The sequence below is a fragment of the Rhinolophus ferrumequinum genome, chromosome 19 (assembly GCF_004115265.2).
Source record: "Rhinolophus ferrumequinum isolate MPI-CBG mRhiFer1 chromosome 19, mRhiFer1_v1.p, whole genome shotgun sequence".
In the NCBI taxonomy this organism is placed as follows: Eukaryota; Metazoa; Chordata; class Mammalia; order Chiroptera; family Rhinolophidae; genus Rhinolophus; species Rhinolophus ferrumequinum.
In genome coordinates, this window is record NC_046302.1 from 8,101,091 (window position 1) to 8,120,874 (window position 19,784).

At 35.0% G+C, this 19,784-nt stretch overlaps 1 protein-coding gene across 2 annotated transcripts in view; it reads right to left on the reverse strand.

Moving 5' to 3' along the window:
• Positions 1-2,941: 2,941 nt before the first annotated feature.
• The window catches only part of VAPA (VAMP associated protein A), a 38,239-nt gene continuing 21,396 nt past the window's right edge, over positions 2,942-19,784 (reverse strand). The window contains exons 5-7 of one of the 2 annotated variants that reach the window (XM_033087105.1): positions 11,586-11,717; positions 7,463-7,636; positions 2,946-3,710 (exon numbers count right to left, since the gene is read on the reverse strand). In XM_033087105.1, the coding sequence (XP_032942996.1) occupies positions 3,552-3,710; positions 7,463-7,636; positions 11,586-11,717 (465 nt within the window). In that variant the 3' untranslated portion in view covers positions 2,946-3,551. Of the gene's footprint in view, positions 3,711-7,462; positions 7,637-11,585; positions 11,718-19,784 lie in introns of both variants that reach the window. The other variant, XM_033087106.1, reaches the window with a different exon arrangement.

Below are 19,784 nucleotides of genomic sequence, written 5' to 3' on the forward strand. Positions count from 1 at the left end.
TTCTTTCTCTTTAAGGATGAATATTCAAACTTCTTTGCACCAATCCCCAACAGGCTGAGCATTGCCAAGAGGCTAATGTTCCTGCACAGAACTCTCCAGAAGCATGGCTTCTACCAACAGTGGGCCGTCAAATGTGGAACTAAAAGACCAGCTGATCTCAATTTCCCACTAAAAAGCACTTTCTCAATTTCCCACTAAAAAGCACTTAACCTCGAGGTCACTAAGCAAAAGGCTATCTGCCAAGAGAACTCAAGTCGCCGTCAATGACTAGCTATCATTACTTGACAGAACATTAACAAACTATCATAATCTGTTGAAATCAAACTCCTTTTTTTGTTTGGAAAGGAAAATGACACTGCATCACATTTTAAATCAGTTTATTTATTCACGTAACAGCTTAATTTCCTTAGAAAGCTAGAAAATAAAGATCATTTATTACCTTACTTTGTTGTTTTTCCATACGGTAAACACTGATCTTTCCCTAACTCTCACAAAGGTCAATTTTTAAAGATCTATGCACACACCAAAATCACTGAATAGGAATGTGCAAAGCTCTAGGAAAACTGTTACTTGAATGTTTTTAAAGTAGTAGATGACAAGAACTGTTTTTTTACCTTATTGATAACACTTGTTTTCGAAGTGGCATAATTCGAATGATTACAATCCAAAAGTAATTCCCCCAACAGATAATATGAATTTTAGGAAAAGTTTTGACCTAAAATACTTGGAGAAATTAAGATTATTTTTCTTTGACCAGAATTTCTAAATTTGATACATAGTCTTCCAAGTGTCTTTTTTTTTTTTTAAGTTAACACACCCAGAATACAATTCTTAAATTTGTTTCTTGTTAATACAACAATGGGCAAAGTTAGGGTACATTAGTTATAGAAAGAATTAAGGAGAAGGTAGTGCATTTAGCAAGCGTCACATATGAACTTAAGGCCTTAGTTATTTGATTGTGATTTCAGTATTAGCAAGAGTGTATTTCCCTCATGCTTACATACACAAGTAAGCAGGCAAACAAAAATTTCTAAACATGTAAGGAATGAAGACAATTTAATCTATATTGTTGTCAGCCAATTAATACAGTTGGACTCTTTTAATGTTACCACTGGTAGTAAAATAATCTCATTGCATTTCATACAGCAATTAAAAAGAATAGAAATTGTCTCCTATACAATCAGAACATCCCCTGATATGTAAAGCAGTTAAGAAGCTGATGTACATTTTATTTTGCAGATGCTACCCAGACTATACAATCTATCTCAAAACCAACCATTACATAATGCATTTTGTAGAATGCCTATCTAAAAATACATTGTATTTCATAGTGTTTATTACCGACATGAAGAGAGGATTTCTAGCCTTAAACATTAAAACCAAACATATACCCGAAACTATTCAACAATCTTATGATAGAAAATTTCACATACACTTATTAAATAACATCTTATGTTCATTATCTAAGTCATGTCAAATTAAGACATTTTTTTTCTCTGTAGTTACCAGAAAAGACACCAATCTAGTCAGGAGAGCAGATTTCTAGATCCAGCTCTGCCTCTACCTACCTGTGAGACATAGGAAAAGCTCTCTTAACTCTCATAAAGGCCTCAGATTCCTCAACTATAAAACAAAGGGGTTGAACAAAATGAATTCTAAGGAGCATTCCCATAAAACGGGATTTTGCCAAATTTTTGAGAACTTCAATTTTAAAAAAAATGATAGCCATGAAATATCAAGACTTGATACTTATCACCAACAATATAGATTATATAGAGAGCTTTAAGCCAAGGAATTACTGATTCTGCATTTATGGGACAAAAATGCAAGACTTTTTCTAGCATGCTTTTCCAGTTATCAGAAAGGGAGGGAAATTTTACAATGACTGTAAAGCATACAACAATGGATACATACCTGCAGTAACATGCTAGTAATAGATAGGTGTTACTTGTGTTTGTTTTTAGTAACTTTTGCACACAACAAGAGGTTTGTTTTTTATAAAAGATACCATAGAGCCAATGGCACGATACATGTGATCTGACAAATGAAAACATACTTAAAATGAAAAGGCAACCAAAATACTTTACAACATCTCTCATTTATAAAAAGTATACACAGACTTGGGCCTAACACTTCACTGCACCACATCAAGTCCGAGTCCAATTTCCCTTTCAGATAAAAGTGTATCTTTTACAAAACCAATACCTATTTTCAAGATCAAGTCACTTGTATTAGATTGTACTCAGTAAAAAAAAAAGGAATATTTTTTCTATGGTTGCAAAATTTCTATGCCAGTACAAACGAAATGAATAAGACATAAGACTAAGTGCAGGAGAGTATCAGACCCTATAATGCATATTTATATTGAAAATGTGTTTCATGTGCTTAACAGATTTGCAAAGGACAAAGTCATTTTTCACAAAGAAGATTCCCAAAGCTTGCTCAGTAATACCAAAGTTCCATAATGGGAATTTACTTTGAGTGTCAAATTGGGTGGGAAAAAACACCTACTTTTAACTATTATTATAAAATTGTTATAAAAGGAATTAGCCTGGTTAATAAGCACTTGACTACAACCAAGGAAAATGAGTCTTCCTTGAGAAGATACTAAAAGAACCTAGTGAGACTGGGGTAAATTAAACACAATAGTGCCACAAGGCATACACATAAACTGACAAAAATTACAGCACTTTTATTCTCACGGTACTTGCTTATTTTGTAATATCTTGATGACAAATTGATTCCAATCTTCCAAAATACCAAAAGTAGCTTGGAAATTTATCAATCCCTTTCCTTAATAGGATGAGGACTTTCAACCTTCAAATATTGTAATATCTGAAAAGGTTTCAATGCAAGATAAAATTATGCATTATAATTTCAAATTATCATAGTATAGCCTCCCTGGTATCCCCGTCTAATGACACAACAGACACAAACAAGCTATCGAGCAAGAATCTGTTAACAGTTTTATTTTTTTATGTTAAATACCATGGGACAGGATTGTAAGGATGAAAAACTCAGTCAACAATTGCCTCACAAGGGATAAGAAAAATTCTGCCATGATATTAGCAAAGGTAAAGGAGAAAATTTACACTGTAAGAGGCACCATTTCCCCACAGAATACCTCTTGGCATTTCCTGAATGAGTGGGATTAGCAATCTAAATAAATCATATTTCAAGAGGTAACAGCAACAGATAAAATTTAAAGGTATTATTAAAATAACATTTACAAGACTCTGAACAATTCTTGAACTCTTATTAAAACCACAAAGAAAGAACAATTCTTTATTTATGAATTTCATAAAGGACTGAATGTGCAACTGACATCGCTAGTGAGGATCTGGTAATATACAATTTGTCCAGCAGCCGAACAGTTTTTTTATTGTGTTTTCTAACCGTAAGAGATCATTAAAGGCAAAGCCTATATGACGCTGTACACACACAAAAAAATGGTCACCGTGGGCCATACTACCAATGAAGTGGTAGGTAAACAAATCTTTTTCTGGTCAAGAGAAAAAAAAAAAAAGAAATAGCACTCTGCATGCTTTACTCTACAAGATGAATTTCCCTAGAAAGAATCCAATGAAAATGGCTGCAATTACAACAAGAAGTGAAGGAAGAGGACTGGTGACATTATCTCTGAAGGATGCAGCTGAGGTTGATCCAGGTTTATCCGAGTGTGCTACCTTTCTGAGCCTTAAGCCTTCATCCTAGAAAAAAATACACGCAAAGAGATTTTAAAAACAAACACGCATTTAAAAAGACTACACTACAGAGGTAAAAATCTACAGACAGAAAGCAGATCAGTATGCATGTGGCTGGGGATGGGAATAAAGATTAACTGTTAGCTGGCATAAGAAAACTTTCTAGGGTGATGCAAACATTCTAAAACTGGATTCTAGCGATGGTTCCACAATCCTATAAATTTACTGAAAATCACTGAATTGTACCTTCAATGAGTTTCTTTATAGAATGTACATTATAAAAACTGATTTTAAAAACTGGAGCTCAGAAATATACTCCTAAAAAAATCTGAAAAATCAGATATGGTTGTATTTACACAGAAGGAAAAATTCCAGTAAAATTAATACAATTAAAGAACAATTCTGTGCATGCCCTTTTATTTCCATTGTGGACCACAGTATTTTTACATTTGTTATACCTGTCCTAGCCCCATCAGTGCCGAAGACTACCAGAAACAAATCTGTAATCTGACTGGTTTACTGACTCATTGCAACCAGGGCACCCACACAGCTGAGGCATAAGGAGTATCTCACCAAAAGAAGAGACAGGACTTTATAGGATTTGGGGGATGGGGGAAGTTCGGGATGAAATTTAAATAATGCACTGTTTTGATAAACTCAAAGTAACACTTTCACTGAAAAGTTCAACTACAGTCGAATGGTATTTCCATACCGCTGACTGTGGCGTTTGACTTTACCCGAAGAGCTGAAACTATAAAAAATCTTGTCAATCAGTGTTCCAGAAAGGAAGTTTAGGAAAGTAGATGAACATTTTTCTCTATTTTTGTGTTTTTCAAAAATGAATAATAGTAAATTTTTATACTTTAAAATAATCATTTAATAAAATGTAGCACCTTAACTGTATTTACTTAAAAATATAAATACTGTAATTGTTTTGTGGATTTTTGACACACTTTGAAGAACAAACTTGAAATCAACGCATGCAGTGAAAAGGGGTAAAGTAAAGCAGAAGGGTTGTGTGTAAAAGGTTCAGCATTGGGTCTGAACTGCAACGTAGACACAGAATTCTGTTTCTTTGAAATCTACAAATTATAACTGATGTGTAATGTTGCATACAGAAACCTCTCATCTGAAACTCTGCACCTGGACTGAAAAGGGAGGCTGCTTCTCTGCGCCAAAGTGACTGCGCTTCAACAAGAATGGGCTGCTTCATTCTAACATGATGGTTTCATACAGCAACGCTTCTGACAGTCTATGATTTTAGGGGCAATGTTTCTCAGTAAGAAAGTAGTAGTCACTCAAAATAGGAAGTTGTTATGACACTTTACCAGTGGCAGTATGACCTTGGGAAAAATACTGATATCTGTATCTGTGACCTAGAGAGTTGGCTTTATCTGTGTGTCCATCATCCCAACCAGATGAATGGCAGGGCACATTTTTACTTCCTCAGTACAAGCTAATTTTATTTTCTCACACTGATTTTTCTAGGTGCTTATTAATACCAAGTAAAAGAGTCCTCCTGTTATCATACCGCTTTATTTGCATTACTGGATTTTCTGAGGGTTTGTGGGTCTTTTTGCTTTTACTCTAATTAGTCCTGTGTGGAACGAGCAGTGATTCTTAATCCCAGCAAGAACTTTAAAAAACACTGGTGATTCTGATTCAGTAGGTCTGAGGAGGGACTGACTGACCAGGTCTATTTTTAAAAAGCTCTCGGGGAGATTCAGAGGCATAGTCTGGAATAAGAACAACAGGGGTAGAGGAACAAAAAGGGGTAGTGATTAGACATGCTCAAGAAAATTAATCTAGCAATAAATTATAATGGCCCTTATGTATGAAATGCTAAAGAGCCTGAAACTGATTCTACAAGCCAGTGATCTTTTACTTATCGTTTGAACAGCAGAATGTTCTTTCAAATAACATCTCCTCGAGAGCATCAGCCCCTGAAGAGGAGAGACCAGGAATGAAGTCTCACTCACTTAGCTCCCTGTTCCCGCTTCTTATCTTCCAGCCCTGCCCTACCCATTCTTTCCTACCATTTCCCTCTCTCCCCTCCCTGCCAAGACATAAACAGTGGGTTGTTGAATATACCGAGCATGCTCATGAGCACGTCTTTCATCAAAGAACACAACTGTGCAAGTCACGGCAGATCAAGTAAAAGTAACAAAACACTGCCTCCTTAAAAATCCATGGGTGTGTGGCTGTGAAATGGAGATCTTCTTTCCGTCATCCAGACAGGTGCTGTGGGAAGGGGGTTGGGGGGTCCCCAGGGGGGATTAAAGGATATGAAGAGATGATAGCCAGAAAAATTATTTCAACATACATCAATTCAAGATATAGTGCCTCTGATTCAGAGTGTGGTTCCTTTGTACATTTTTTCCAATTGTTTAATTTTTATTTTTAAATTTATTTTATTACATTCATTGGGGTAACAATGTTAGTAAAATTATATAGGCTTCAAGTGTACATTTCTATAATACATCATCTATATATCACATTGTATGTTCACCACCCAGAGTCAGTTTTCCCTCCATCACCATATATTTGATCCCAGTTACTACGTACGTTTAACAGACAGAATAACCAAATGTAGATTAAGTCCCATAATTTAGCTTATTTACTTATATACATTTTTGTATCATCTACTTTGATTAAAAGAAAAAAAACAAAGCCTTTAAAAAGCAATTTAAAGGTACTCAGATCTTGAAATAATTACTTGTCAAAGGCTATTAATAACCTTCACACATATTCAAATTCCTCAATTCACCGGCCCATTCATTTATTCATTCAAATATACAAATGGCTACTATATGCATGTGCTATGAATGCAAAGATGAATGAACACAGTCCTTACACCCCCAAGGAAACTACAGCCCACTAGAGGGAGAAATACTTCCAACAAAGAGGTATGGTGGAAACAAAGGAGATAGCATTCCAAAGCAATTTTTCTTTTCTTTTTTGGAGGGAGAGTGTCCTACTGAAAGGATGACAAGAACCAAGTACCAAGAGACGAATGTGCATGTATTTATGTGCTGTGATGGTGGGAAAGGAATTCAAGACATTCCAGTCAGATGGAAGAACTTAAACTAATGCAAAACAAGGGTGATAAAACAGAAGTTTCTTTAGGATACTACAGTGCAATGCTGTACAATACAAACATAGTATGATTTTCAAATGTGAGCCACAGAAGTCATTTTAAATTTTCTAATAGCATGATGAAAAGGTAGAAAACAATTGGCAAAATTAATTTTAATATATTGTATTCAATCCAATATAACCAAAATATTATTTCAACATGTAACAATACAAAAAAAGGCGTATTTTACTTCTTTTGTACTAAGTCTAAGAAATCGATGTGTACTTTACAATCACATCTCAATTCAAACTAACAACACACCAAGTGCTCAATAGCTCCACATGACTAGTGGCTGGCTACTCTATGGGACAGCACCATTCTAGACAGTTCATATGACTAGGGCACAGAATGTGAATGGTACAAACAAGAGAGGAAGCTAGCAATGTCACGAGCCAGATCACAAATAACTAGGCCATCTTCTAGGATAAGAACTTGCAGGCAATGAGAAGCCACGGTAAAACTATAAAAAGATGGGAAGTAGGGAGCAAAGGACAGGACATAATCAAACTGGAAGAGAAGAATTGACCAAAGATACATTAAAAAGCTGACAGATAAAATGGCCTAATAATATTCACATATCCCATGTCTTTATTTAAATCACTTATTTTCAAAAGTAACTTACTCTCAGGTGTCGATTTTCTTCTGATAGCTTCATCATTTCTCCTTGAAGTCTTTTACACTCTTCCATGAGTTTCCTTGTTTCAGTATCATTGAGTGAAACACTATGTGGTTTTGGCATGGGTCCATCTTGTTTAGATGCATTCAGTGGAACAGCTTTGCTAGGTTCCATATCATTCTGTATTACAAAGACAGTGGGAGTTTTTTAACTGACCAAATCTCCTTACATGTTTTAAACAAATAAAAATTTAAACTCCACACCCTTCTTTAAAAAAAAAAAAGTTACTTAAAAGTTTTGACAATTTTCAGTTTCACTAAGAAATTTTTTTAATACCAAATGTTATGGTATTTGGTACCTGTGAACAATTTTAGAAGGACTACATCAGTAAATGTCAGCAGTTAGATAAGCAAAATAAGCAGCTCACTCCCTCTTGTACTCCCATAACCCTTTGCACTTACCTCTACCAAAGCACTTATCATAACAATGCATTTTTGATGTTCTTTCCTACAGTACTTCAAAGGATGGGTTATCAAGAGTCATTTCTCTTTGTATTTACCTCCTTAATCCAGCACTTTGGCCAACAGTTATTCAGTGAAAGTATGCTAAATGACTGATGCCAACCAAAATCCAAATATGAAGGTCATTTTCAGTGCTCTGATTCTGCAATTCAAATGAGGTTCTAGGAGAGTTTGGGAGATATTATCGTATTCCTTCCAATAAAATTAGAAGACTATCTAAGAAAAACACTTAAAACCTAACTCCTATTATGGGAAAAAATAACTAAAGGAGATAAACATTGAAGGGGAGATAATGAACATAAACATACGATGGCAAAAAAGAGGGAAGGGAGTTAATTTCATGATCTTAAATTCAAACCATAAATGATTCTTTCAAACTAAACAGTATCACTGTTTGCTTTAATTTATGAAATTCAGTATGGAATCACTGTAGTTAAGACACTTTTATAACTACAAGCCCCGCAAATCTTAACTCTTACCAACACTTACCCATTTGAAACTAGTAGCAAGGGCATGGAAATGCATACCTAGGGCAGTGCCAAGCGCTCGAGCCTGTGATCTACAGTGCCTAGCATCCTTCCATCCTAACATCATTTATCCCATCACATGCAACATAACAGTATTAGTGCAACAAGTCGTCATTTTAATTAAAATTTACTTGCTAAAAATTTAACTTGTTAGATAAAAAGAAATAAACGGCTCAATTCAGATATAAACGTCTAGATTTTAATTATAGATTACATACCTACCGTGTTGCCCCAAAAATAAGACCTAACTGGTCTTATTTTCAAGCCCTAGCATGATTTTTCAGGATGACATCCCTTGAACGTAAGCCCTAATGCGTCTTTTGGAGCAAAAATTAATATAAAACCCGGTCTTATTTTGGGGGAAACACGGTATAACATCATCCCAGCTCCTGAATTTATATTAAGTGCAAATAAATTGTTCAAGGGGAAATCTAGTATTTTCTTATGCAGGGGATGTGATTTGATCAGTATGTCTAAATCCATGTAAAAATTATATGAGGTTCTAGTGTACAACACTATATATTTGACCTGTGAACATTCATATTTTTCTATTTTATTCTTTAAAAGCCTCACATTGTGAAGGGGTTTTAAGAAGACCACTTCAATTTTCTTCTTTAAGTTTTTCTCTTACTCTTGTTCTTCACATTATCCTTCCCTGTCCCTCTATTATTAAAAATCTGTCTCAGATATATTTTGCTCTCCACCAGTATTCTTTCCTATTCTTTTCCTTAATATGCCTTGATTAAGAATTGGGGAGAAAACATCATGCTCATACCAAAAAGTCAAAAAGTTAAGAGGAAACACATGAGGCAATAACTGAAGAGAAAAACATTAAAATGTTCATAATTGGATTTTTATTTTTAAATAAATTCATGAAATTCCAGAAAATTCAGACTTTTGAAAGGAGAAAATTACCTACCTCCCATTATCTCATCAACCCAACACAACAATTACTTATGTTATCTTCCAATATTTTTTCATATGCATATTTTGTATAATTAACATACAAGTAATATTTTTATCTTTATTCATTTGTATCTTTTATCATTTTAATGGCACAATGTCATTAAATATTCTTTTCTGTTCCTTACCAAAATAATTTAAACATTTCACTCGTTATAGACATTTGATGGGTAGCTTCCCACTCTGGGATTTTAAGTAACATGTCAATGAATATCTTCTTACTGTGGCAGAGTTAGATTTTTCTTTTTTATTGTAATTTTTCTTAATGTTGTTATACTACTTTTATAACAAAAAGGAGGAAAAATGTTATTATCAATCTGTGGAACACAGACATAAAGGCTAGAATGCAAAAGATACAGTGAGGTTTAAACACATTCCACAAGTGAGCCAAGTTAAGTCATGAAACAAGTTACAAGGAGTATAGTTATGTACCATTCAGGTCCCTACAAAGCAGTCAACATACATAGTAGATACAAAGAAATCTAATTTATTTATGTATATTTAAAGTATAAGCATACATAACCTAACTTAGCTGAGGGTTAAGGGGGGTAGGGGGAGCGGCTGAGTCATTTGTGTAGTAACAATCTGAAGAGCCTGATGGGAAACACTAAGGCTGCTGTGACTTTAAGTATATGCTTCCATTTAGGAGCTCCACTTAATGAGGTTTGGCTCCAGGAAAAGAGCTTGTTCCTTGAGAGTTGCTTCAGGAAATTGATGAATAGTAACATTACATTAACATTGTATTTAACACTGCAACTTAGAATAAACGGGAAGTTCAAGGCCATGAAATCAATTAAGAATATATACCATGTCTTGTACTTTTCCCACTGTTTTATTTTAGCCTATAAGCAGTAATCTCTCTCCATCTATGAGTTGAATTTACTTCTGTATTCTTTTTTAACAATCTTCAGAATTTCAATTCCAATATTGTAAGTTATTCCTATTGGTGGTAATTAGACAGAGCCGGAGATTGGAAACAGAAAGGGAAAGATAAAATATAAACAAGGCAAGATAGATTTTTGCAATGAAGCCTTGGGAAGGACAGAGGAGCAAAAGAACACAAATATGGGGCAACATTCTTGTGACTATTATGAGTAAAGGGTATAAATATATAACAAGAGAATTAAAGGCTAAAGCCAAGAGCTATAGCATGAAACTGTCAGAGGCATAATTAATCTGGGAAAAGACAGTATTTGAAAAAATAAGGTTATTGAAGATTTCTTTTCACTTTAAATAGCCAATTTACTGTTTCTCTAGGATCATCAGTTCTAGAATACCTAAAATCACAAAATCAAAAAGTATTTGACATTTAGATAAAAGGCCAGATTTTTTTAAGCCTTAGTATACATATTCTCTGCGAAACAAGATCAAAGTATAAGCAACCTGCCCAAACTGTGGGGTTCCTGAAGTTTCCAGAAGGCAAGAAATGGTAAAGGGAATCACACAGCAGCCATTATACCACCTAAAGTCACCACTGTCTTACTGATGTACCATCATTTTTCCTGAGTACACAGGTACATATGTGTACACACACACACACACACACACACACACACAAATATATTCAAAGATTACCTAAGACATTTAGGGTTTATACCACAAATTCTCCTACCCTGGGACATTATAAATAACAAAGACAGTTAAAGACGGGTGCTACTATTATTTGTACTTGATAAAACATAAAATAGTAATTTCACTTATTTTTTTTAATATATAAACATAAATACTTGCCTGGCAAGCAATGTTTGCCAGCTCCTACCTTTACTGCTATGCCTCCTAGTCTATTCAGATATGCTCCTTACTCCCTTTCTAGCGTATGCTCCCAAAATCTCAGTGACAGGAAAAATCATAGCAATTTCATAATAATGTTCAAATTTACATCTGTCCTGCTCAATACTGAGATTTTATTGTTAAATGTTTTTTTAGAATAGAGAATAGTTTGTGCATATGACATTTAAGTGATTTGTAGTTCTACTGTCATTTTAAACACAGCTGAAAATTTCAATTCTTTTTACTTCACCCAACACACTCACAATACCACATATGTGCTAGGTAACTACATTAACAAAACCAGTAACACTAGTAGACTCCTATGTCTGTTAGCTCCCTAAAACAAACCTTCTGCTTCTCCTGTTTGAACACAGTGAGTCCCCTGGGATCATTCTTCATGTTATAACTGGCAGAAGTTGCAACTGTGTAGTTGATGCTGCTCATTGAAGTGACAGCCGGAGCAGTCCCTGGAGTAATACCCTGAGGTGGCATGGGAAACATTCTCAGATTCGCACCAAACTCTGAGTTCTCCTGCATGGTACTGGGAATGACTAACATAGAAATCATTAGACTCTAAGACATTCACATTTTAATCTATAAAAAGATGTTAAACATAAGAAATAATGCTAATAAATAATAGCTATGTTAAAGCAAAAAGTACAAAATTTCTGAATTTTTTATATTATTTCCCTAACAAAATTACCTATGATTTTTCATTATGTTCAAATTATATACAAACCTTATTAAATTTATGCTAGCCTCAAGTTACCCTAAAATGAGTACCTTCTAACTTTGTGACTCTTAACTTTTGTTACTAATCAACATTTGCCAATATCTGAACAAGGACTTCATATTTTTCTTAACTTTGATAACACTCAACCTGAACAATTAAGTTAATTGAATTTTTCCCCAAGGTTCAAAATCTACAATGATTTATAAACTCCTATACTCAACAGCCCTCCCAAAACACACACAGACACACACAGACACACACACACACACACACACACACAAACACACACCCCTCCCAAGACCAATAAACAAATTTAAAGATGCATGTAACACTGTAGTATACAATTATCTCCGCAGTTCTCTTCCTATCTTCTCAGTTCTCTGTATCTCCTCTAATATAGATAAAAATATTACCCAAAAAGGTTGGAACAGACTCTGAAATAATAGTTATTGATATCTAGATCACTGTCTATAACTAAGAGAACTCTATCTTAATAATGCATTGTCCTCAATCTGTTCTTTGTCTCAACAGAAAATAAAGTATATTTAATCATAAAAGATATTTATACATAAGACTCCTGAAATGCCCTGTTCTTCACAGCCCTTCATTAAAACAAATCATTACTTTTTCCTAGAAAGTATGTCATTAACAGATGTTATACACAGGGCATAAATATGTTATACGCAGGACAATACATTTTTAAAATCTGGAAAACGTCAAGTAGAGCTTGAGGCTTCAAAAAAGCAAACAAACAAAAGGTTTAATTGAACACAAAGAACTGAATAGGTGATAAAATATCATAAATAACAGGTTAATTAAAGTCATTCAATCCTGAAAAAAACACTACCACTAACTGACCTTAGATTTCACAATACAGAGTTGATAATAACTGAAAGGAGTTAATAATTCAGAAAACCCCACTTTGTAAAATATAAAATAGTCAATGCTTTAGTATCATCTGCCTCCAGCTATCAACAACATGCTGAATGGCTCTCAGTATTAGTGCTGAACACAACTCAATTGAACTTTATAGACCATTAATTTCCTGAAATATATATCCAGTCAAAGACCAGTTACTACCTAGGACTAGGGCGACACCATGTATTTTAGTGTGCTTAAAGGCAGCATAAGTTAATGCCTATTGTCCAGGAATAATTATTAATAGTATCTCCTTTTATTCTAAAATAGAAAGGTTCTTGGATTTCTAGGTCACTCTATCTATGATCCAAATTAGACAGATGTTTCTCAAAAAGCAGCCCACATTGTAATGATGGTTCAAATAAATTAGAATTGTTTTGTCATAAAAAATGACTTCTTTAAACTATAAAAATAAAAACATGGATTCAATCACTGTACTTCTAAAGCTGACACCTTTCTTACCCTACAAGATTAACTACAAAACTTCAATCATTTTCTTATTTATATAATTGGTATCAAGGTCCTAAAAGAACCAAAGAAACCTATAAAATAATAACATACCCTTTTCCCAGTTTTTAGAACATGTAAGTACCCAAGAACTAATAGTATACTTAAAAAGATACATTTAGAAATGTATTCTTCTTGAATAAGAAAATATCACCTTTAATCAAATTGTAAGTCAGAATTCAGCTTTTTATAGCATTTTATCAATTTTTCTGTAGTTTACTAACAAACTTTATCTAGACAAAACGCTATTCAATAATGCTCTCATTTCGTAACAAACAAGTTTCACACTAAAGATAAACATACATAAAAAGGATGTTAAATAATTTTGTAATTTTATCTATGCTAGATAAACGCTAGATGATTTCTAACTAAATTTCTAGCTGGGTACTAGAGAAAAACCAATATGTCAAAGACACTATGGTTTTTAAGCAGTTTTATCAACTTCAACCGTAGACAACATTGAACTGAAAGTGACAAGATACAATTATTAACAAAGTCTAATTACCACATGAAGTATTATAAAAGAGGTGTTTTATATGTATTTATATATATAAAAGGTTTCATCCGTAATTATTGTACTAAACAAATAAACAAAAACTGTATTTTATACTATTTTAAACAGTCCAGATTTGGCTACGTTGAGGTTTCATATTTTCTGAAAAGAAAGAGTTGCAACATAAAACTGATGACTTGATAGAAAGTCACATAATCAACAACTCAGAAAGAACTGGGTGTGTGCCAGGTTGTACTCAATTTAAATATATTTCTCAGAAATTAATTTTTTCATAGAATCTGCAGGTTAGTAGCACTACAAGGATGAGTTAGTTTAAGCAATAACAGTGTTTCCAAAAGTGTCTTTTACAAAATACCAGATATTCCATGAGAAGTAAATTACATTAAATTAAATAAAAAAGAAATGCTGGGTTAAACATATTTTCTTTATTCAAGGCCTATAATACCGTGTTTCCCTGAAAATAAGACCTAGCCGGACCATCATCTCTAATGCGTCTTTGGAGCAAAAATTAACATAAGGGGGCCAGTCCAGTGGCTCAGGCAATTAGCGCTCCATGCTCCTAACTCCGAAGGCTGCCGGTTCGATTCCCACATGGGCCAGTGGGCTCTCACCACAAGGTTGCCAGTTCAATTCCTCGAGTCCCACAAGGGATGGTGGGCTCCACCCCCTGCAACTAAGATTGAACACGGCACCTTGAGCTGAGCTGCTTCCCGGATGGCTCAGTTGGTTGGAGCATGGGCTCTCAACCACAAGGATGCCGGTTCAATTCCTCGAGTCCCACAAGGGATGGTGGGCTTCGCCCCCTGCAACTAAGATTGAACACGGCACCTTGAGCTGGGCTGCCGCTGCGCTCCCGGATGGCTCAGTTGGTTGGAGTGCATCCTCTCAACCACAAGGTTGCCGGTTCGACTCCCGCAAGGGATGGTGAGCTGCGCCCTCCACAACTAAGACTGAAAAGACAACAACTTGAAGCTGAACGGCACCCTCCACAACTAAGATTGAAAGGACAACAACCTGACTTGCAAAAAAGGCCTGGAAGTACACACTGTTCCCCAATAAAGTCCTGTTCCCCTTCCCCAATAAAATCTTTAAAAAAAAAAAAAAATTAACATAAGACCCGGTCTTATTTTAATATACTATAAGACGGGGTCTTATATAATACATAATATAATATAATGTGATAAACATAATATATAACATAACACTGAGTCTTATATAATACAATATAACGTAAGACTGGGAATAATATAATTAATATAACATAATACTGGGTATAATATAATATAAAACCAGGTCTTAAATTAATTTTTGCTTCAAAAGACGCATTATAGCTGATAGCCTGGCTAAGTCTTATTTTCGGGGAAACAAGGTATGCAAACATACAATGTGCTTATTTATAGGGAGAAAGTATTTGCAGCATTTTTCCAAACTCATTTCACCATAGTACCCTTCCAATGCAATACACTTTGGGAAATACTGCCTTATAAAAACACAGCTGTGTTTCAGTCCTTTTTAACATGCACATGAATCCACTAAGGCCACCTCCAGACTACGAGGTGTGATCAAACAATACGGTGAATGTTTAAATAAAACACAAATTACTACAGTAAAAGACACATTACCATTAATCCCTCTCAAAATACTCTCCCTCACTTGAAACACACTTATCCCACTGTTCTTACCACTTTCGGAAGCAGTTCTGGAAGTCCTCTTTTGTGAACGTCTTTAGTTGCGCTATCGTGGCTGCCTCGATGTCCTGAATCATTTTGATTTTGGGAAGAGCCAGAAGTTGCACAGTAACAGATCCAGTGAATAAGGTGGATGAGGACACACCGAAATGTTTTTACGTGACAGAAATTGCCATACCAGAAGCGATGTGTGACACAGTGTTATCACGATGGAAGATGCTTTACAGCACACTTTAAAACACACCTTCTCTCAACTATAGCTCACACCCGACTGCACTGAGCAAGTTGAAACTTGTCACACACTGTTACTAACGTTCGATGTGCCACTTCCCATATTGAAGATCCCTGCCTTTCCACAGGATGGCACTCAACAGCAGCATTCACCGTATTTTGTGATCACAACGGGAAAGGCTCCATGTCACATATCGCTTCTGGTATGACAATTTCTGTCAAACAAAAACATTTCGATGTGTCCTCATCCACCTTATTCACTGGATCTGGCACCAGTCAAAATGACCATGAAAGGTAAATGTTATGAAGAGATTCAGGACATCGAGGCAGCTACGACAGCGCAACTAAAGACATTCACAAAAGAGGGCTCCAGAACTGCTTCCAGAAGTGGTAAGAATGATGGGAAGTGTCTTTAAAGCGAGAGGGAGTATTTTGAGGGGGGATTAATGGCAATGTGTCTTTTACTGTAATAATTTTCTTTTATTTAAACATTTACTGTATTTTGTGATCACATCTCGTGTATATAGTATATACTTTGTATTATATAAATTTGAAATACTAATATATTGAAATATTAAGTCTCATTTTCTGTATAAAACTTGTAACTGTAAATCCAAACACTTAAAAATATCCATCCAGAATTATAATGGCAAAGCTAACAAGCCATGTGAGTTGCTATATGGAAACAGCACTGCAGCTGGTTCACAGAATACCTTGCCCATTCTTCTCAAGGCCAGTGTTGGATTTTACACTTTTGAATTATCCAAGACATTCAAGAATATATCCCAACCATAAAATGCAATCACTACCCCAAGAAATAAAAGGATACACAATATCCTATGTAATGGAGACATAATTTTACCATTAAAATTTTAGCATTTGAAGAAGTGCCTTCCAGTGACAATCAGGCCTCCGTTCTAATCTTTGCCAAAAGAAAAGTTTGATAAAAATTCTGAAAAATCATTGTCTTACCCCAGTTCCCAGATTATGGTCTTGAAATACCATCTCCCACTGAAAGCAGCCAGAGCTTCTTCAAGAAATGGCTGATTCCAGGTCTGGGTCTGGAAATACCTTGCCATATTAGACATCAAGAAAATTACCAAAGGACCAACTTAAGAAGGTAAACCAACTTAAGGTAAAAGGACTCGGGAACCAACTTAAAGAGGTTCCTACTGGCCAATTTTAGCACCAATAATGGTAATAACCGCAAGGAGTTGAAACACAGATATGTTAAGTCCATGAGTTTATAACAATACAGAAAAGAGGAGACGGGGAGGAAGGGAGGTTGACTGTACATCTTATCAGAGGGACACCTGTAACCAACTCACTTTTTGAAAGCCTATAACTAAAGAGAAAGACTAAGGCATTTATCCTGCCTTTATAAACTCTATCACTGAATGAGTAACAAAATATTAGATGAGCACCAGTTTCTCTCTACACAGGTATTCTAAGTAATATAAAGAAGTAGGAATGACAGAAATATCGCCATTATGTAACCTTAAATAAATTAACTGACCCTAAACCATATTTTTAAAAATTTCAACTTGATTGACATTTTGGGCCTGATAATTTTGTTGCAGGGGCTGTCTTATGCATTATAGGAAGTTAAGCAGCATCCCTGGCCTCTCCCAACTAGATGCTTACAGTACCTCTCTCCCTCAGTTGTGACATCCAAAAACGTCTCCAGACATTGACAAATGTCCCCTCGCGGGGCACAAAGGGGGATGGGGGAAGGAGGCAGATCACCACTGATTTACACATTGCACACCAATGGCTGCTAACTTCACACAAAACAACAGACAGACATTATGTGCCTCCTTAAGAAAATATATCACTACCTACAAAGCAGTCTTGCCTCTCCACACCAGCAAAAATAAATTTCAATTTAATCAAGCTTCTAGTTCCAATTGTAGGACATACCAAAGACAGAAGAAAAGTTAAATGACACCACAAGGATGCAATCAGCAAAATCTAGTCTGTTGGGAAAAGTTTATATAGGACAAACCCAGTTTCTTTAATAAATAATTTGCAAGAGAAAAAGAGTAAGGGAATCTATAGATTAAGAGATTTAAGAAACATATCCATAGCAGTATGTGGCCTTTATTTTGATCTCAACAAACTGCAACTCACTGCAAAAAAAAATTTAAATGCATTTGTGAGACTAATTTGAATGCTGTCTGGATAGTTTGATATTATCTATTAAGCTTGTAAATGCTTACTGGTAATATTGTCATTAAAATTTTTCTCTTTTCTTGAAGTCCTTATATCTCAATGTTTACACTGAAACAGTTACAGAGGCAACTACATTACACGTGGGATTTCCCTTAAATAATGTGAAATGGGAAGTGGTGGGGTAGATGAAATAAGATTAACCATAGACTGGTAATTGTGAAAGCTGATCACAGGTTCACAGGCCTTCATTGTACTGTCTATTTTTCTAAGTCTTTAAATTTTTTCAAGATAAAATGTTTAAAAAAATCGTATCTTCAGCAAATATTCCCTACAGCTTAATCAGTCAGTAAGTATATTGCAAGTCCAAGTAGTTCAATTAATGCAAATACATTCTGCAAGTAGTTCATACAGCTCAAAATCAGATATTCTCTCGAGTACTTTGAAATTATTGAACAGACTTCGGGTTACAAATAATACCTGCTCTGAAATGGTTCCAGGGCCAAACCACTTCTGCTCATGTTCCATGGCGTGGGACTCTGGGGACTCCATTCAGTATTTGTTTACGCCCTTTTGCAGATCCAAAACCACTTTCTTGGATTACTACAGGTATAAATATATGTAGATACACCTGCTACTCTCCTCTATGACGTGGCAAAATGGCTAGGCTCAACTACCATAGCCATATCATTTCCATCAATTTCTGGTTTGGTTTCCAAAGCAGTGAGAGCTACTCTTGATCAGCAATATCAAATACTTGGGTTCTAGCCCCTTTCAGACTACAATCTCAAATTGTCTGCTATCCAGAGCATACTAGAAGCTCAGATGAAAGAAAGCTCTGACTATGTTTATTAAATGATTGTAATAAAATGACATAAACATTGAGAAAATATCCAAACGTGTTTTTAAAATAAGTCAACCCTTATTCCACTGAATTTCACTTTCTGCAATATACCCAAAGGAAACAAAAACACTATGTCAAAGAGATATCTGCACCCCATGTTGATATAGTAACATTATCTACAATAGCCATGACATGCAAATAACCTAAATGGACGTCGATGGATAAAGAAGTTATGGTATATGTAACACTGGAATATTATTCAGCCATAAAAAAGAAGGTATCTTGCCATTTACAACAGTATGGGTGGACTTTGAGGGCATTATATCAAGAGAAGTAAGTCAAGACAGAGAAAGACAAATACTGTATGAGCTCACTTACATATGGAATCCGTAATAAAATAAAACACATAGAAAAAGAGATCAGATTTGTGGTTACCAGAGCTGGAGAATTGAATAAAGGTGGTCAAAAGATACAAACTTCCGATTATAAGATAAATAAGAACTGGGAGTGTCATATACAACATGATGACTACAGTTAATACTATGGTATATTTGAAAATTGTTAAGAAAGTAAATCCTAAGAGTTCTCATCACAAGGGAAAAAACACTTTTTCCTTTTACTTTTTGTATCTGTGTGAGATGATGGATGGTAACTAAACTTATTATGGCAATCATTTCACAATATATATGTCAAGTCCTGCTTAAATTTATACAGTGCTATATGTCAATTATATCTCAAAACTGGAAAAAAAATTTTAAAATAAAATAAAATTAGTCAACCCAGACAATATACTGTCACGTTTTCTTGGTTCCAATAAAGACCTCTGCAAGCTACAGATTCCTACCCTAAGCAAAAGAGAAAGTAAATTCCAAAAGGGATGCATAAGCATGCCATTGAACCCTCCTCACTTTCCAGTAAGAATCTATGCATTCACATGGGGGCA